Genomic DNA, 12,986 nt, shown 5'->3' on the forward strand with positions numbered 1-12,986 from the left:
TTGTGGGAAAAAAAAACATTTCTCAGCTTTTATTTACATTTGATAAAAAATACAAGATGTTCCGCATTGTGGAAAATCTCAGAGGATGTGGTCGGAAGCCAAAAGTGACACCTGTGCTGGCCAGGAGGATAGTTAGAGAGGTGAAAAATAATCCAAGGATCACCACCATGGCCATCCTGGTGAATCTGGGCTCTGCTGGTGGCAATGTCTCAAGGCAGACAATCCAACGGACACTGCTGGGTTCCACGGATGCAAACCAAGGAGGATGCCACTTCTCCAGATAAGGCACACAAAAGCTTGCTTGGCCTTTGCAAAAGCTCATCTGGACAAAGAAGAAGACTTCTGGTCTTCTGTGTTATGGTCAGATGAAACAAAAATGTAATTGTTTGGTCACAATGAGGTTTCCTTCATTTAGCGTAAAAAAGGAGAAACCTTTAACCCAAAGAACACCATCCCCACTGTCAAACATGGTGGTGGGAACCTAATGCTTTGGGGGTGTTTTTCAGCCAATGGACCAGGGAACCTAATCACAGTAAACGGCACCATGAAAAAAGAGCAATACATGAGGATTCTCAATGACAACATTAGGCAGTCTGCAGAGAAACTTGGCCTTGGGCACCAGTGGACATTTCAGCATGACAGTGACCCAAAACACACAGCAAAAGTGGTGAAGAAATGGTTAGCAGACAACAACATTAACAGTTTGGAGTGGCCCAGCCAGAGTCCAGACTTGAATCCAATTGAGAATCTGGGGAGGGAGCTAAAGATCAGGGTGATGGCAAGAAGACCCTCCAACCTGAAAGATTTGGAGCTCATTGCTAAAGATGAATGGGCAAAAATACCTGTGGAGACATGCAAAAAGCTGGTCTGCAATTATAAGAAGCATTTGATTGCTGTAATAGTTAATAAAGGCTTTTCTATTGATTATTGAGAAGGGTATGAATAATTTTGGACTGGACACTTTTTGCTCAAATGTAAATAAAAGCTGAGAAATGTTTTTTTTCCCCACAGTAATGCCTCTTGTACATTGTCTTATTATCTTTTGGGAGACACCTATGTCATTTCCTGTCAAAAAATTACTTGCTGGTTGAATAAAAGTAACTTTAATCAAAATTTGCCGGGGGTATGAATAATTATGGGCAGCACTGTATTTATTTCAGTTTTAATACATGTATTACATTAATATATTTAAAGGCTATGTACATCTTTGGGGGCAATTTTTTTATTATTGCATTGTACTTATTTTGAGCTAAAAATAATTTGGATTCCTTTTTTCTGTACACAGCTGGGTTGCTCTACTAGCTGCCTGTGGATTTTTTGTCTTTTTTTTTTCATCTGTGGAGCAGACAGGCTCCTTATCTCTGCGCTGTGACCTTATAAACACTCATCAAAGCTAAATCCTTATCTTACTGATAAGAATGTGGCTTAAATAAGTGTTTATGACCTCTCAGTAGTTTAGAGATAAGGTTTGTTAGATGACCAGCACAAAGTGAAAGTACCAGTGACACAGTTAGAAAAACAGTTAACCCTTTGTGACAGAATGGCTCAATATTTTTTAATAAAGGCAAATTGAAAATTAGATTTTTAGCCAAAATTGAGTAAAATGCAATCATAAACAAAAATTGCTTCCGAAGGTGTACATAGACTTTAACCACCTCCGGACCGCCTAACGCAGATTCGCGTTCCGGAGGTGGCAGCCCTGCGCAGAGTCACGCATATATGCGTCATTTCGCGCGAGCCGAGATTTCCTGTGAACGCGCGCACACAGGCGCGCGCGTTCACAGGAACGGAAGGTAAGAGAGTGGATCTCCAGCCTGCCAGCGGCGATCGTTCGCTGGCAGGCTGGAGATGTGTTTTTTTTAACCCCTAACAGGTATATTAGATGCTGTTTTGATAACAGCGTCTAATATACCTGCTACCTGGTCCTCTGGTGGTCCCCTTTGTTTGGATCGACCACCAGAGGACACAGGTAGCTCATTAATATGTTGCACCAAGCACCACTACACTACACCCCCCCCCTGTCACTTATTAACCCCTTATTCACCCTTGATCACCCCTGATCACTCCATATAGACTCCCTGATCACCCCCCTGTCATTGATTACCCCCCTGTCATTGATCAACCCCCTGTAAAGCTCCATTCAGATGTCCGCATGATTTTTACGGATCCACTGATAGATGGATCGGATCCGCAAAACGCATACGGACGTCTGAATGGAGCCTTACAGGGGCGTGATCAATGACTGTGGTGATCACCCCATATAGACTCCCTGATCACCCCCCTGTCATTGATTACCCCCCTGTCATTGATCAACCCCCTGTAAAGCTCCATTCAGATGTCCGCATGATTTTTACGGATCCACTGATAGATGGATCGGATCCGCAAAACGCATACGGACGTCTGAATGGAGCCTTACAGGGGCGTGATCAATGACTGTGGTGAGCACCCCATATAGACTCCCTGATCACCCCCCTGTCATTGATTACCCCCCTGTCATTGATCAACCCCCTGTAAAGCTCCATTCAGATGTCCGCATGATTTTTACGGATCCACTGATAGATGGATCGGATCCGCAAAACGCATACGGACGTCTGAATGGAGCCTTACAGGGGCGTGATCAATGACTGTGGTGATCACCCCATATAGACTCCCTGATCACCCCCCTGTCATTGATTACACCCCTGTCATTGATCACCCCCCTGTAAAGCTCCATTCAGATGTCCGCATGATTTTTACGGATCCACTGATAGATGGATCGGATCCGCAAAACGCATACGGACGTCTGAATGGAGCCTTACAGGGGCGTGATCAATGACTGTGGTGATCACCCCATATAGACTCCCTGATCACCCCCCTGTCATTGATTACACCCCTGTCATTGATCACCCCCCTGTAAAGCTCCATTCAGATGTCCGCATGATTTTTACGGATCCACTGATAGATGGATCGGATCCGCAAAACGCATACGGACGTCTGAATGGAGCCTTACAGGGGCGTGATCAATGACTGTGGTGATCACCCCATATAGACTCCCTGATCACCCCCCTGTCATTGATTACCCCCCTGTCATTGATCAACCCCCTGTAAAGCTCCATTCAGATGTCCGCATGATTTTTACGGATCCACTGATAGATGGATCGGATCCGCAAAACACATACAGGCGTCTCCCTGGAGCCTTCCAGGGGGGGTGATCACCCCATATAGACTCCCTGATCACCCCCCTGTCATTGATCACCCCCCCGTCATTGATCACCCGCCTGTCAATGACAGGGGGGGTGATCACCCCATATAAACTCTCTGATCACCCCCCTGTCATTGATCACCCCCCTGTCATTGATCACCCCTCTGTAAGGCTCCATTCAGACATTTTTTTGGCCCAAGTTAGCGGAATTATTATTTTTTTTTCTTACAAAGTCTCATATTCCACTAACTTGTGTCAAAAAATTTAATCTCACATGAACTCACCATACCCCTCACGGAATCCAAATGCGTAAAATTTTTTAGACATTTATATTCCAGACTTCTTCTCACGCTTTAGGGCCCCTAGAATGCCAGGGCAGTATAAATACCCCACATGTGACCCCATTTCGGAAAGAAGACACCCCAAGGTATTCCGTGAGGGGCATATCGAGTCCATGAAAGATTGAAATTTTTGTCCCAAGTTAGCGGAAAGGGAGACTTTGTGAGAAAAAAATAAAAAATATCAATTTCCGCTAACTTGTGCCCAAAATTTTTTTTTATATGAACTCGCCATGCCCCTCATTGAATACCTTGGGGTGTCTTCTTTCCAAAATGGGGTCACATGTGGGGTATTTATACTGCCCTGGCATTCTAGGGGCCCCAAAGCGTGAGAAGAAGTCTGGTATCCAAATGTCTAAAAATGCCCTCCTAAAAGGAATGTGGGCCCCTTTGCGCATCTAGGCTGCAAAAAAGTGTCACACATCTGGTATCGCCGTACTCAGGAGAAGTTGGGGAATGTGTTTTTGGGTGTCATTTTACATATACCCATGCTGGGTGAGAGAAATATCTTGGTAAAATGCCAACTTTGTATAAAAAAATGGGAAAAGTTGTCTTTTGCCAAGATATTTCTCTCACCCAGCATGGGTATATGTAAAATGACACCCCCAAAACACATTCCCCAACTTCTCCTGAATACGGCAATACCAGATGTGTGACACTTTTTTGCAGCCTAGGTGGGCAAAGGGGCCCACATTCCAAAGACCACCTTTAGGATTTCACCAGCCATTTTTTACAGAATTTGATTTCAAACTCCTTACCACACATTTGGGCCCCTAGAATGCCAGGGCAGTATAACTACCCCACAAGTGACCCCATTTTGGAAAGAAGACATCCCAAGGTATTCGCTGATGGGCATAGTGAGTTCATGGAAGTTTTTATTTTTTGTCACAAGTTAGTGGAATATGAGACTTTGTAAGAAAAAAAAAAAAAAATCATCATTTTCCGCTAACTTGTGACAAAAAATAAAAATTTCTATGAACTCACTATGCCCATCAGCGAATACCTTAGGGTGTCTACTTTCCGAAATGGGGTCATTTGTGGGGTGTTTGTACTGTCTGGCCATTGTAGAACCTCAGGAAACATGACAGGTGCTCAGAAAGTCAGAGCTGCTTCAAAAAGCGGAAATTCACATTTTTGTACCATAGTTTGTAAACGCTATAACTTTTACCCAAACCATTTTTTTTTTTTACCCAAACATTTTTTTTTTATCAAAGACATGTAGAACGATAAATTTAGAGCAAAATTTATATATGGATCTCGTTTTTTTGCAAAATTTTACAACTGAAAGTGAAAAATGTCATTTTTTTGCAAAAAAAACGTTAAATTTCGATTAATAACAAAAAAAAGTAAAAATGTCAGCAGCAATGAAATACCACCAAAAGAAAGCTCTATTAGTGAGAAGAAAAGGAGGTAAAATTCATTTGGGTGGTAAGTTGCATGACCGAGCAATAAACGGTGAAAGTAGTGTAGGTCAGAAGTGTAAAAAGTGGCCTGGTCTTTCAGGGTGTTTAAGCACTGGGGGCTGAGGTGGTTAATGAGCTCTTACATATGAGATGATTTTCATCTGGGACTAAACATTTTGGTGCTAGATCCTTGGTATTTGTCTTGAGGACTGCTTCTTTTTTTCTGCGCTCCATTCTCACATTAAGGCCTCTTGCACACGACCGTATGCATTTTGTGGTCCGCAAAAAATGGATCCACAAAAAATATGGATGAGATCCGTGTGCATTCAGTACTTTGCGGAACAGAACAGCTGGCCCCTAATAGACCAGTCCTATCCTTGTCCGTAATGCGGACAATAATAGGACACGTTTTATTTTTTGGCGGAACGTAAATACGGACATACGGAAATGAAATGCACACGGAGTAACTTCATTTTTTTTTGCGGACCCATTGAAATGAATGGTTCCGTATACGATCCGCAAAAAAACCCGGAATGTACACAGAAAAAATATACATTTGTGTGCATCAGGCTAAGGAACATAAAACGACTACAACTTCTGTCTTTCAGGCATTTACTGCAGTTTCTCAAGGATTCCTCAACAGTTTGGCTTATGGATGGACACAGCAAATGATTCGTTGCCTGAAACGAAACCGCTGCCGTGATGTAGATACCCAAACTCCTCTTCTACGCTCTCAGAAAAATCTTTATGCTGCCATGCAGACTTCTAACACCTGCATAGGCCCACGCTCTATTTCTGCATTTTGATGACCACCATAAAAAAAAAGCACAGCTGCTATGGGACACATTGGAAGAAGTCTTAATGGAACTTCACAGTATGGGCATTGTATTTAAGAGATACATTGGAGTAAAGTACTTAATAAATCCAAGGAAACCTTTGTATAAGATTGCTCTTTCGTCAAGAAGGGTTGAGAAGATTAGATGTGTTCTTGACGTTTTGGTTAAGATCTGACAATGCCAATTTATGGAGATATCTGCAAGTTGCTTCTGAACAAATTGATATAGATCATATATGTATGTGTGCAGTCTGTTCTACACTACAGTGCAAAGAGGGACAAATCCGGTGTCAGTTTTAGTGACACTACAGATATTTATTGAACGCAACACTTTGCAAAGTTTGATGGACTTAAGGAATATCATATTATCTTATTGATAATGTTTTTAGTTTTTCTTTTTTTAGTTGTTCTCTGTGTCTACAGAATGTAAAAAAGCTTACAATGAAATGATAATTCCGTTAACACTGAAATTGCAAACTCTTGCAAGTAAAATATAGCAATTTTTTATTGGATCTGATGGCTGTAAGGGAAAATTGATCAAAACTGGTGTGAAGGAAAACTGGCTTAGTTGCCGATAGCAACAAATCACAGCACAGCGTTAATTTTTTTTCAACAGCAGTATAAAAAATGAATGGTGTGTTGTGGTCGGTTACTATGGGCAACAAAGACAGTCTTTCTTTTAGACAGTTTCATAAATCTCCCCCTGTGTTGATGATATACGTTATGATTAAGTTGTACAAGGTTCTGTTTTGACCATACGATGGACGTTCATGTTTCAACTCCACCACCAAATGGGTATGCACTAGAAATATGTAACTGTATGCCTGTACAGTACACACCTGCCATTGTAAGAAAAAAATTAAAATACAGTGTGGTCACCACAGCCCAAGAACACCACACAATTATTCGTATAGTCTTCATTTTCATCAGAACTATAAATGTGTACATTCCATTAGTGGTGAAGGTGGTGATTTCAGGAATGGGTCTGAGTAGAGGACAGCCGGTGAAGAGCTGCCTGCTTTCCACCTCATCCGTACACAGCTGTAAGAAAAAGCCATTTTATAGGGTTTATGAGAATGCACTAATTGCTATCACTCCCCAGTGATGCGGCACATACTAGGGTGATGTTACTGATACCCAGTAATAGTATATTTTATTTGTGTTAAATGTGCTTTTATATGTATTTTGTAAAGAAATAAAATCTTTTCCTTGTGCATCTTTATACATTTTGCCTCATGCTTGTATCAGTACTGTAGATCTCTAGACCTGTACATTCATTATTGTCTAACCCACTAACTGCTTGCTTCTTTCTTAGTGCCCCTTTACATGGCCCGATGTAGAAAGCAAGTGTTCCTTCCCGACAACCGCCTATTCATCAGTGGAGGAGACTGTTACATTTACATGCAGCAATCTCCACAGTATGGGGAGGAGTGATCACTAATGCCAATACTCATCCCCATACAGAATCAATGTTTGCCAGCAGCAGATGCTCTTTAGATTACATGATCTGTTGCCGGCAAAACAATTATTAAGGTGTCGCACAAATTATCCTATTACGTGATGAATAAGTGTTTTGCTCGTTCATCCGGTAATCGGCAGCACCTTTACACAGGCAGATTATCGGGTAGTGTAAATGGTCCTTGTGCTTAGATCAGATAGTGATTATCTTTAATGAGTCTACACTCATATATTGGAGTTGCATGTCCAGTAACTACATAAGATATATATACTAATCACTGAATTTGCTTTTTTTTTTTGTGGAATATATACTGCTGACAGTGGATGACAGTGACATAACAAGACTTTTTTTTTACAATTCAAATTTACATCCAATGAAGCAAAAAAAAAAAAAAGTCATCAAAACTCAACAAGCCACCTTAGGCTACCTGCACACATTGCAGATTACAGTTTTTCATCATGGATTCTTGTGCAGAAAAACCAAAGCATAATACACAGTGCCTGCAAGATGTATGAGATTAGACAAATCGCATTTACAGTTTGCTTTATCCTTCCATGTGGAAATTGACCTGCCTTGTGCATTTTGACATTGGGTGGGTGAAATCTGAGGCAAAACCGCATCAAATCCACAACAAAATTTACATGTAACGCATGCAGATTTGGTGACTTGAACGGCTCTATAAACATATCACATGACCTAACCCCTCAAATGAACACCATAAAAAATAAAAACTGTGCTAAATAAACAATTTTTTTGTCACCTTACATCACAAAAAGTACAACAGCAAGCGATCAAAAAGGCGTTTGCCCACTAAAATAGTACCAATCTAACCGTTACCTCATCCCGCAAAAAATGATCCCCTACCTGAGACAATCGCCCAAAAAATAAAAAAACTATGGCTCAGAATATGGAGACACTAAAACATAATTTCTTTTGTTTTAAAAAAGCTATTATTGTGTAAAACTTACATAAATAAAAAAAAGTATACATATTAGGTATCACCGCGTCCGGTCGACTGGCTCTATAAAAATATCACATGACCTAACCCCTCAGATGAACACCGTAAAAAATAAAAACTGTCCTAAATAAACAATTTTTTGTCACCTTACTTCACAAAAAGTGTAATAGCAAGCGATCAAAAAGTCATATGCACCCCAAAATAGTGCCCCTTGACCTTTTCCACGTTACTGATGTTCTCTACCAACCTTTTGAGGCCTCCGCAAAACAGCTGTAGTTATACTGAGAATACATCACTGCTGGACTCTATTTAAAGGGATTGTCCGAGTTATTTTTTTCTTCTATGTTCCTAACTAGGCAAATATAACTTTACAATTAACTCACTTTATCTGCAGTGCCTGGTTTATCAGATTTGACTGAGGGTCACATGACCTGTGATGTCAGCTTCTCTCCCTGCTCTGATAAAGTTTGTTTACAAGCCTGTAAACGAGACGTCACTGTGCTGGCCACGCCCCCTTCGCTGCCGGGCTGTCTGCTCTCTCCTAGGATTTTTAACCCCTTCAGCTGCACAGACTGGGTAGCAGCAGGCAGTGACAATTCTGGGCACAGGAGCTGACAGACTACAGAGAGCATTGCACAAGAAGGTAGGGGGAAGATCCTGTGTGTATTAGCAGTGTCATTATACAGCTGGGACTTGTAGTTCTACACTTACAAGTTGCTGTTGATTCTCCCAGCACTCAGGGCAGCTCTTGTATCCACTCCCTTAGCAGTGTCATTATACAGCTGGCACTTGTAGTCCTACACATACAACATGCTGCAGAGTCTCCCAGCAGGCAGACATGTCACTCAGGACAGCTCTTGTATCCACTCCCTTAGCAGTGTCATTATACAGCTGGGACTTGTAGTTCTACACATACAACATGCTGCAGAGTCTCCAAGCAGGCAGACATGTCACTCAGGGCAGTATACTTGTATTCACTCCCTTAGCAGTGTCATTATACAGCTAGGACTTGTAGTCCTACACATACAACATGCTGCAGAGTCTCCCAGCAGGCAGACATGTCACTCAGGGCAGCTCTTGTATCCACTCCCTTAGCAGTGTCATTATACAGCTGGGACTTGTAGTTCTACACATACAACATGCTGCAGAGTCTCCCAGCAGGCAGACATGTCACTCAGGGCAGCTCTTGTATTCACTCCCTTAGCAGTGTCATACACCTGGGACTTGTAGTTCTATACATACAACATGCTGCAGTGTCTACCAGCAGGCAGACATGTCACTCAGGGCAGCTCTTGTATCCACTCCCTTAGCAGAGCAGGGGGAGGGGCAGAGATTGTTTTTATTGCATGTAAACAAAGGGCCAGAAAAGAACCCGGGAAATGAGGAAATATATATATTTTTTTGCATAAAACTTGCTTAGCTTAGTTATATATTGCTGCCCATCGGATTTTTAGTGCTATATACACTCACCTAAAGAATTATTAGGAACACCTGTTCTATTTCTCATTAATGCAATTATCTAGTCAACCAATCACATGGCAGTTGCTTCAATGCATTTAGGGGTGTGGTCCTGGTCAAGACAATCTCCTGAACTCCAAACTGAATGTCAGAATAGGAAAGAAAGGCGATTTAAGCAATTTTGAGCGTGGCATGGTTGTTGGTGCCAGACGGGCCGGTCTGAGTATTTCACAATCTGCTCAGTTACTGGGATTTTCACGCACAACCATTTCTAGGGTTTACAAAGAATGGTGTGAAAAAGGGAAAAACATTGAGTATGCGGCAGTCCTGTGGGCAAAAACGCCTTGTGGATGCTAGAGGTGAGAGGAGAATGGGCCGACTGATTCACGCTGATAGAAGAGCAACGTTGACTGAAATAACCACTCGTTACAACCGAGGTATGCAGCAAAACATTTGTGAAGCCACAACACGCACAACCTTGAGGCGGATGGGCTACAACAGCAGAAGACCCCACCGGGTACCACTCATCTCCACTACAAATAGGAAAAAGAGGCTCCAATTTGCACGAGCTCACCAAAATTGGACTGTTGAAGACTGGAAAAATGTTGCCTGGTCTGATGAGTCTCGATTTCTGTTGAGACATTCAAATCATAGAGTCCGAATTTGGCGTAAACAGAATGAGAACATGTATCCATCATGCCTTGATACCGCTGTGCAGGCTGGTGGTGGTGGTGTAACGGTGTGGGGGATGTTTTCTGGGCACACTTTAGGCCCCTTAGTGCCAATTGGGCATCATTTAAATGCCACGGGTTACCTGAGCATTGTTTCTGACCATGTCCATCCCTTCATGACCACCATGTACCCATCCTCTGATGGCTACTTCCAGCAGGATAATGCACCATGTCACAAAGCTTGAATCATTTCAAATTGGTTTCTTGAACATGACAATGAGTTCACTGTACTAAAATGGCCCCCACAGTCACCAGATCTCAACCCAATAGAGCATCTTTGGGATGTGGTGGAACGGGAGCTTCGTGCCCTGGATGTGCATCCCTCAAATCTCCATCAACTGCAAGATGCTATCCTATCAATATGGGCCAACATTTCTAAAGAATGCTATCAGCACCTTGTGGAATCAATGCCACGTAGAATTAAGGCAGTTCTGAAGGCAAAAGGGGGTCCAACACCGTATTAGTATGGTGTTCCTAATAATTCTTTAGGTGAGTGTATATATTTTTCATAACTCAGACAACCCATTTAATAATTAGGTGACTTCTGAAGACAATTGGTCACACTGGATTCTATTTAGGGGTATCCGAGTACATGAGGCTGAATACAAATGAGCACCACAATTGAGAATTTTATTTATTAAAAATTTTGAAAACCACATTTTTTCTTCACTAGACCAGGGATGCACAACCTGCGGCCCCCAACCATCTGGTAACAAACTTGTATTGTCTTGTGGCTGCTCACATGTATCTTTCATGTATTCTGCCAATAGATGCGAGTCCGGGAAGTGTAACTAGACATTTATGATATACACTATATGTTCAATATGCCATGAATCTAGTATTTTAGCTGGTAATACCACTTTAAGTTTTATTTTCGCCCCTTGGAATTGGTTCTGGCTGACAATGTGGCCCCCAACCAGAAAAGGTTGTGCACCCCTGCACAAGATATACTTGCTACTTTGTGTTGGTCTATTACATAAAATCCCAATAAAATACATTTAAAGTTTGTGGGTGTAACGTGAAAAAGATCAAGTGGTATGAATATTTTTTTTAAGGCACAATACTGTTATTCTCATGGAAAAGGTGATAGATGCGGTTAATTTTTATTTAATAGAAAATGAAGGGATGAATAGAGATCAGAGGGTTTTCATTATTAACTGCATTCAATTTTGTTTAAAGCCTAATTATTTTTGGCCATGCCCCAGAAGCAGCAAATGTGAAACTCGAGTTGGGCATGCAGTATTGGCACGTTGTATGCTTGGTGTTATTTTTAATTCTGTACAATAAATAACTTGCATGCAGTGCTTATCGGGGTGTTATTTCACTATGTCTGCAGCCTGTGTCCTGTATTCTCTTGGATAGAGTGAGACTGCTTGTCAATTTCTGTGAAACTCTGTGGATTTGGCTGCGTAAATAGAAGAATGGCACACCGGAAAACATTTGACATTCTTAGGCCTCTTGCACACGACCGTATGGCTTTTTCCGTATTTTGCGGTCCGCAAAAAATACGGATGATGTCCGTGTGCAATCCATTTTTTGCGGAACGGAACAGCTGGCCCCTGATAGAACAGTACTATCCTTGTCCGTTATGCGGACAATAATAGGACATGTTCTATCTTTGAACTGAACGGAAATACGGAAAGCATACGGAGTACCTTCCGTTTTTTTGGTGGATCCATTGAAATGAATGGTATCGTACGTATATGGAACGGAAAAAACGGGAAAAAAAACGTTTGTGTGCAAGGGGAATTACTCCTATCTTGTTGTAGAGCTGCAGACACCTACTAGTAACTGTTTATTGACAGCATATTGTCTGCCAAAAATGTCATCAGTCAGGTTGGAATTTTTCAGCTGTCGGCATGATCTGCGGTAATTTGCAGACAATAATTTGACACTTTGCACAAGCCAACACATTTTTTTTACATTACTCCCTGTTCTGCATTTTGATGGATCTATTGTATGATGACTGAACAGCTGCATTCCATAGAAAGCAGGGCATGGTAGCTGAGAGATAAGGAACACGGTGTAGACATTCACCCGGGGCCCATGCCGATCAGCTGTTTGAGAAGGGCTCACCACTTTCCCTAGGCCAAGTGACGGCACATTCTTTGGTCACGTGGCCTAGGCATAGCTCAGCCCCAGTGAAGTGAATGTGGCTGGGGAAGACAGCTATAAAATGACTGGTGTTGTGCCGGTGCCTTCTCAAACAGCTTTTCAGTGTGGGACCCCCACCGATCAAATACTGATGACCTATCGAGAGAATTGGTCATCAGTATTAAAGTCTTGGAAAACACTTAACTTTTTAGTGTCATACTGGTAGGTTCTTGTTCTTGGTAAGTGGCTAGTTTCAGTATTGGTACTTCAAGCAAAAGAACAAGCACAAAGAAAAGTGAACACATTGCGATATTAGTCTACTTTAAGCCACACCTTGTCCAGCACACAGCAAGGTGGCAAACATTCAGGAATTTCTTATCCTTGAATCACAATAGGTACACCAACTGCACTTGCTCCATTTCACTTTGGTATTACACTAAGCAAGTACTTCATAATCCTCCTCTGCAACTGACTGACTCTTAAATTGTCTCAACTTGCGTGTCACATAAGCTGTCCTGCATAGTAAATA

At 41.8% G+C, this 12,986-nt stretch overlaps 1 protein-coding gene across 1 annotated transcript in view; it reads left to right on the forward strand.

The window, feature by feature from the left end:
* TMEM116 (transmembrane protein 116) overlaps positions 1 to 6,979 on the forward strand; it is a 78,874-nt gene extending 71,895 nt beyond the window's left edge. The window contains exon 11 of the mRNA XM_040416056.1: positions 5,531 to 6,979. Within this exon, the coding sequence (XP_040271990.1) occupies positions 5,531 to 5,728 (198 nt within the window). The 3' untranslated portion in view covers positions 5,729 to 6,979. The remainder of the gene's footprint in view (positions 1 to 5,530) is intronic.
* The last annotated feature ends 6,007 nt before the right edge of the window (positions 6,980 to 12,986 follow it).

Source organism: Bufo bufo, chromosome 2 (genome assembly GCF_905171765.1).
Source record: "Bufo bufo chromosome 2, aBufBuf1.1, whole genome shotgun sequence".
In the NCBI taxonomy this organism is placed as follows: Eukaryota; Metazoa; Chordata; class Amphibia; order Anura; family Bufonidae; genus Bufo; species Bufo bufo.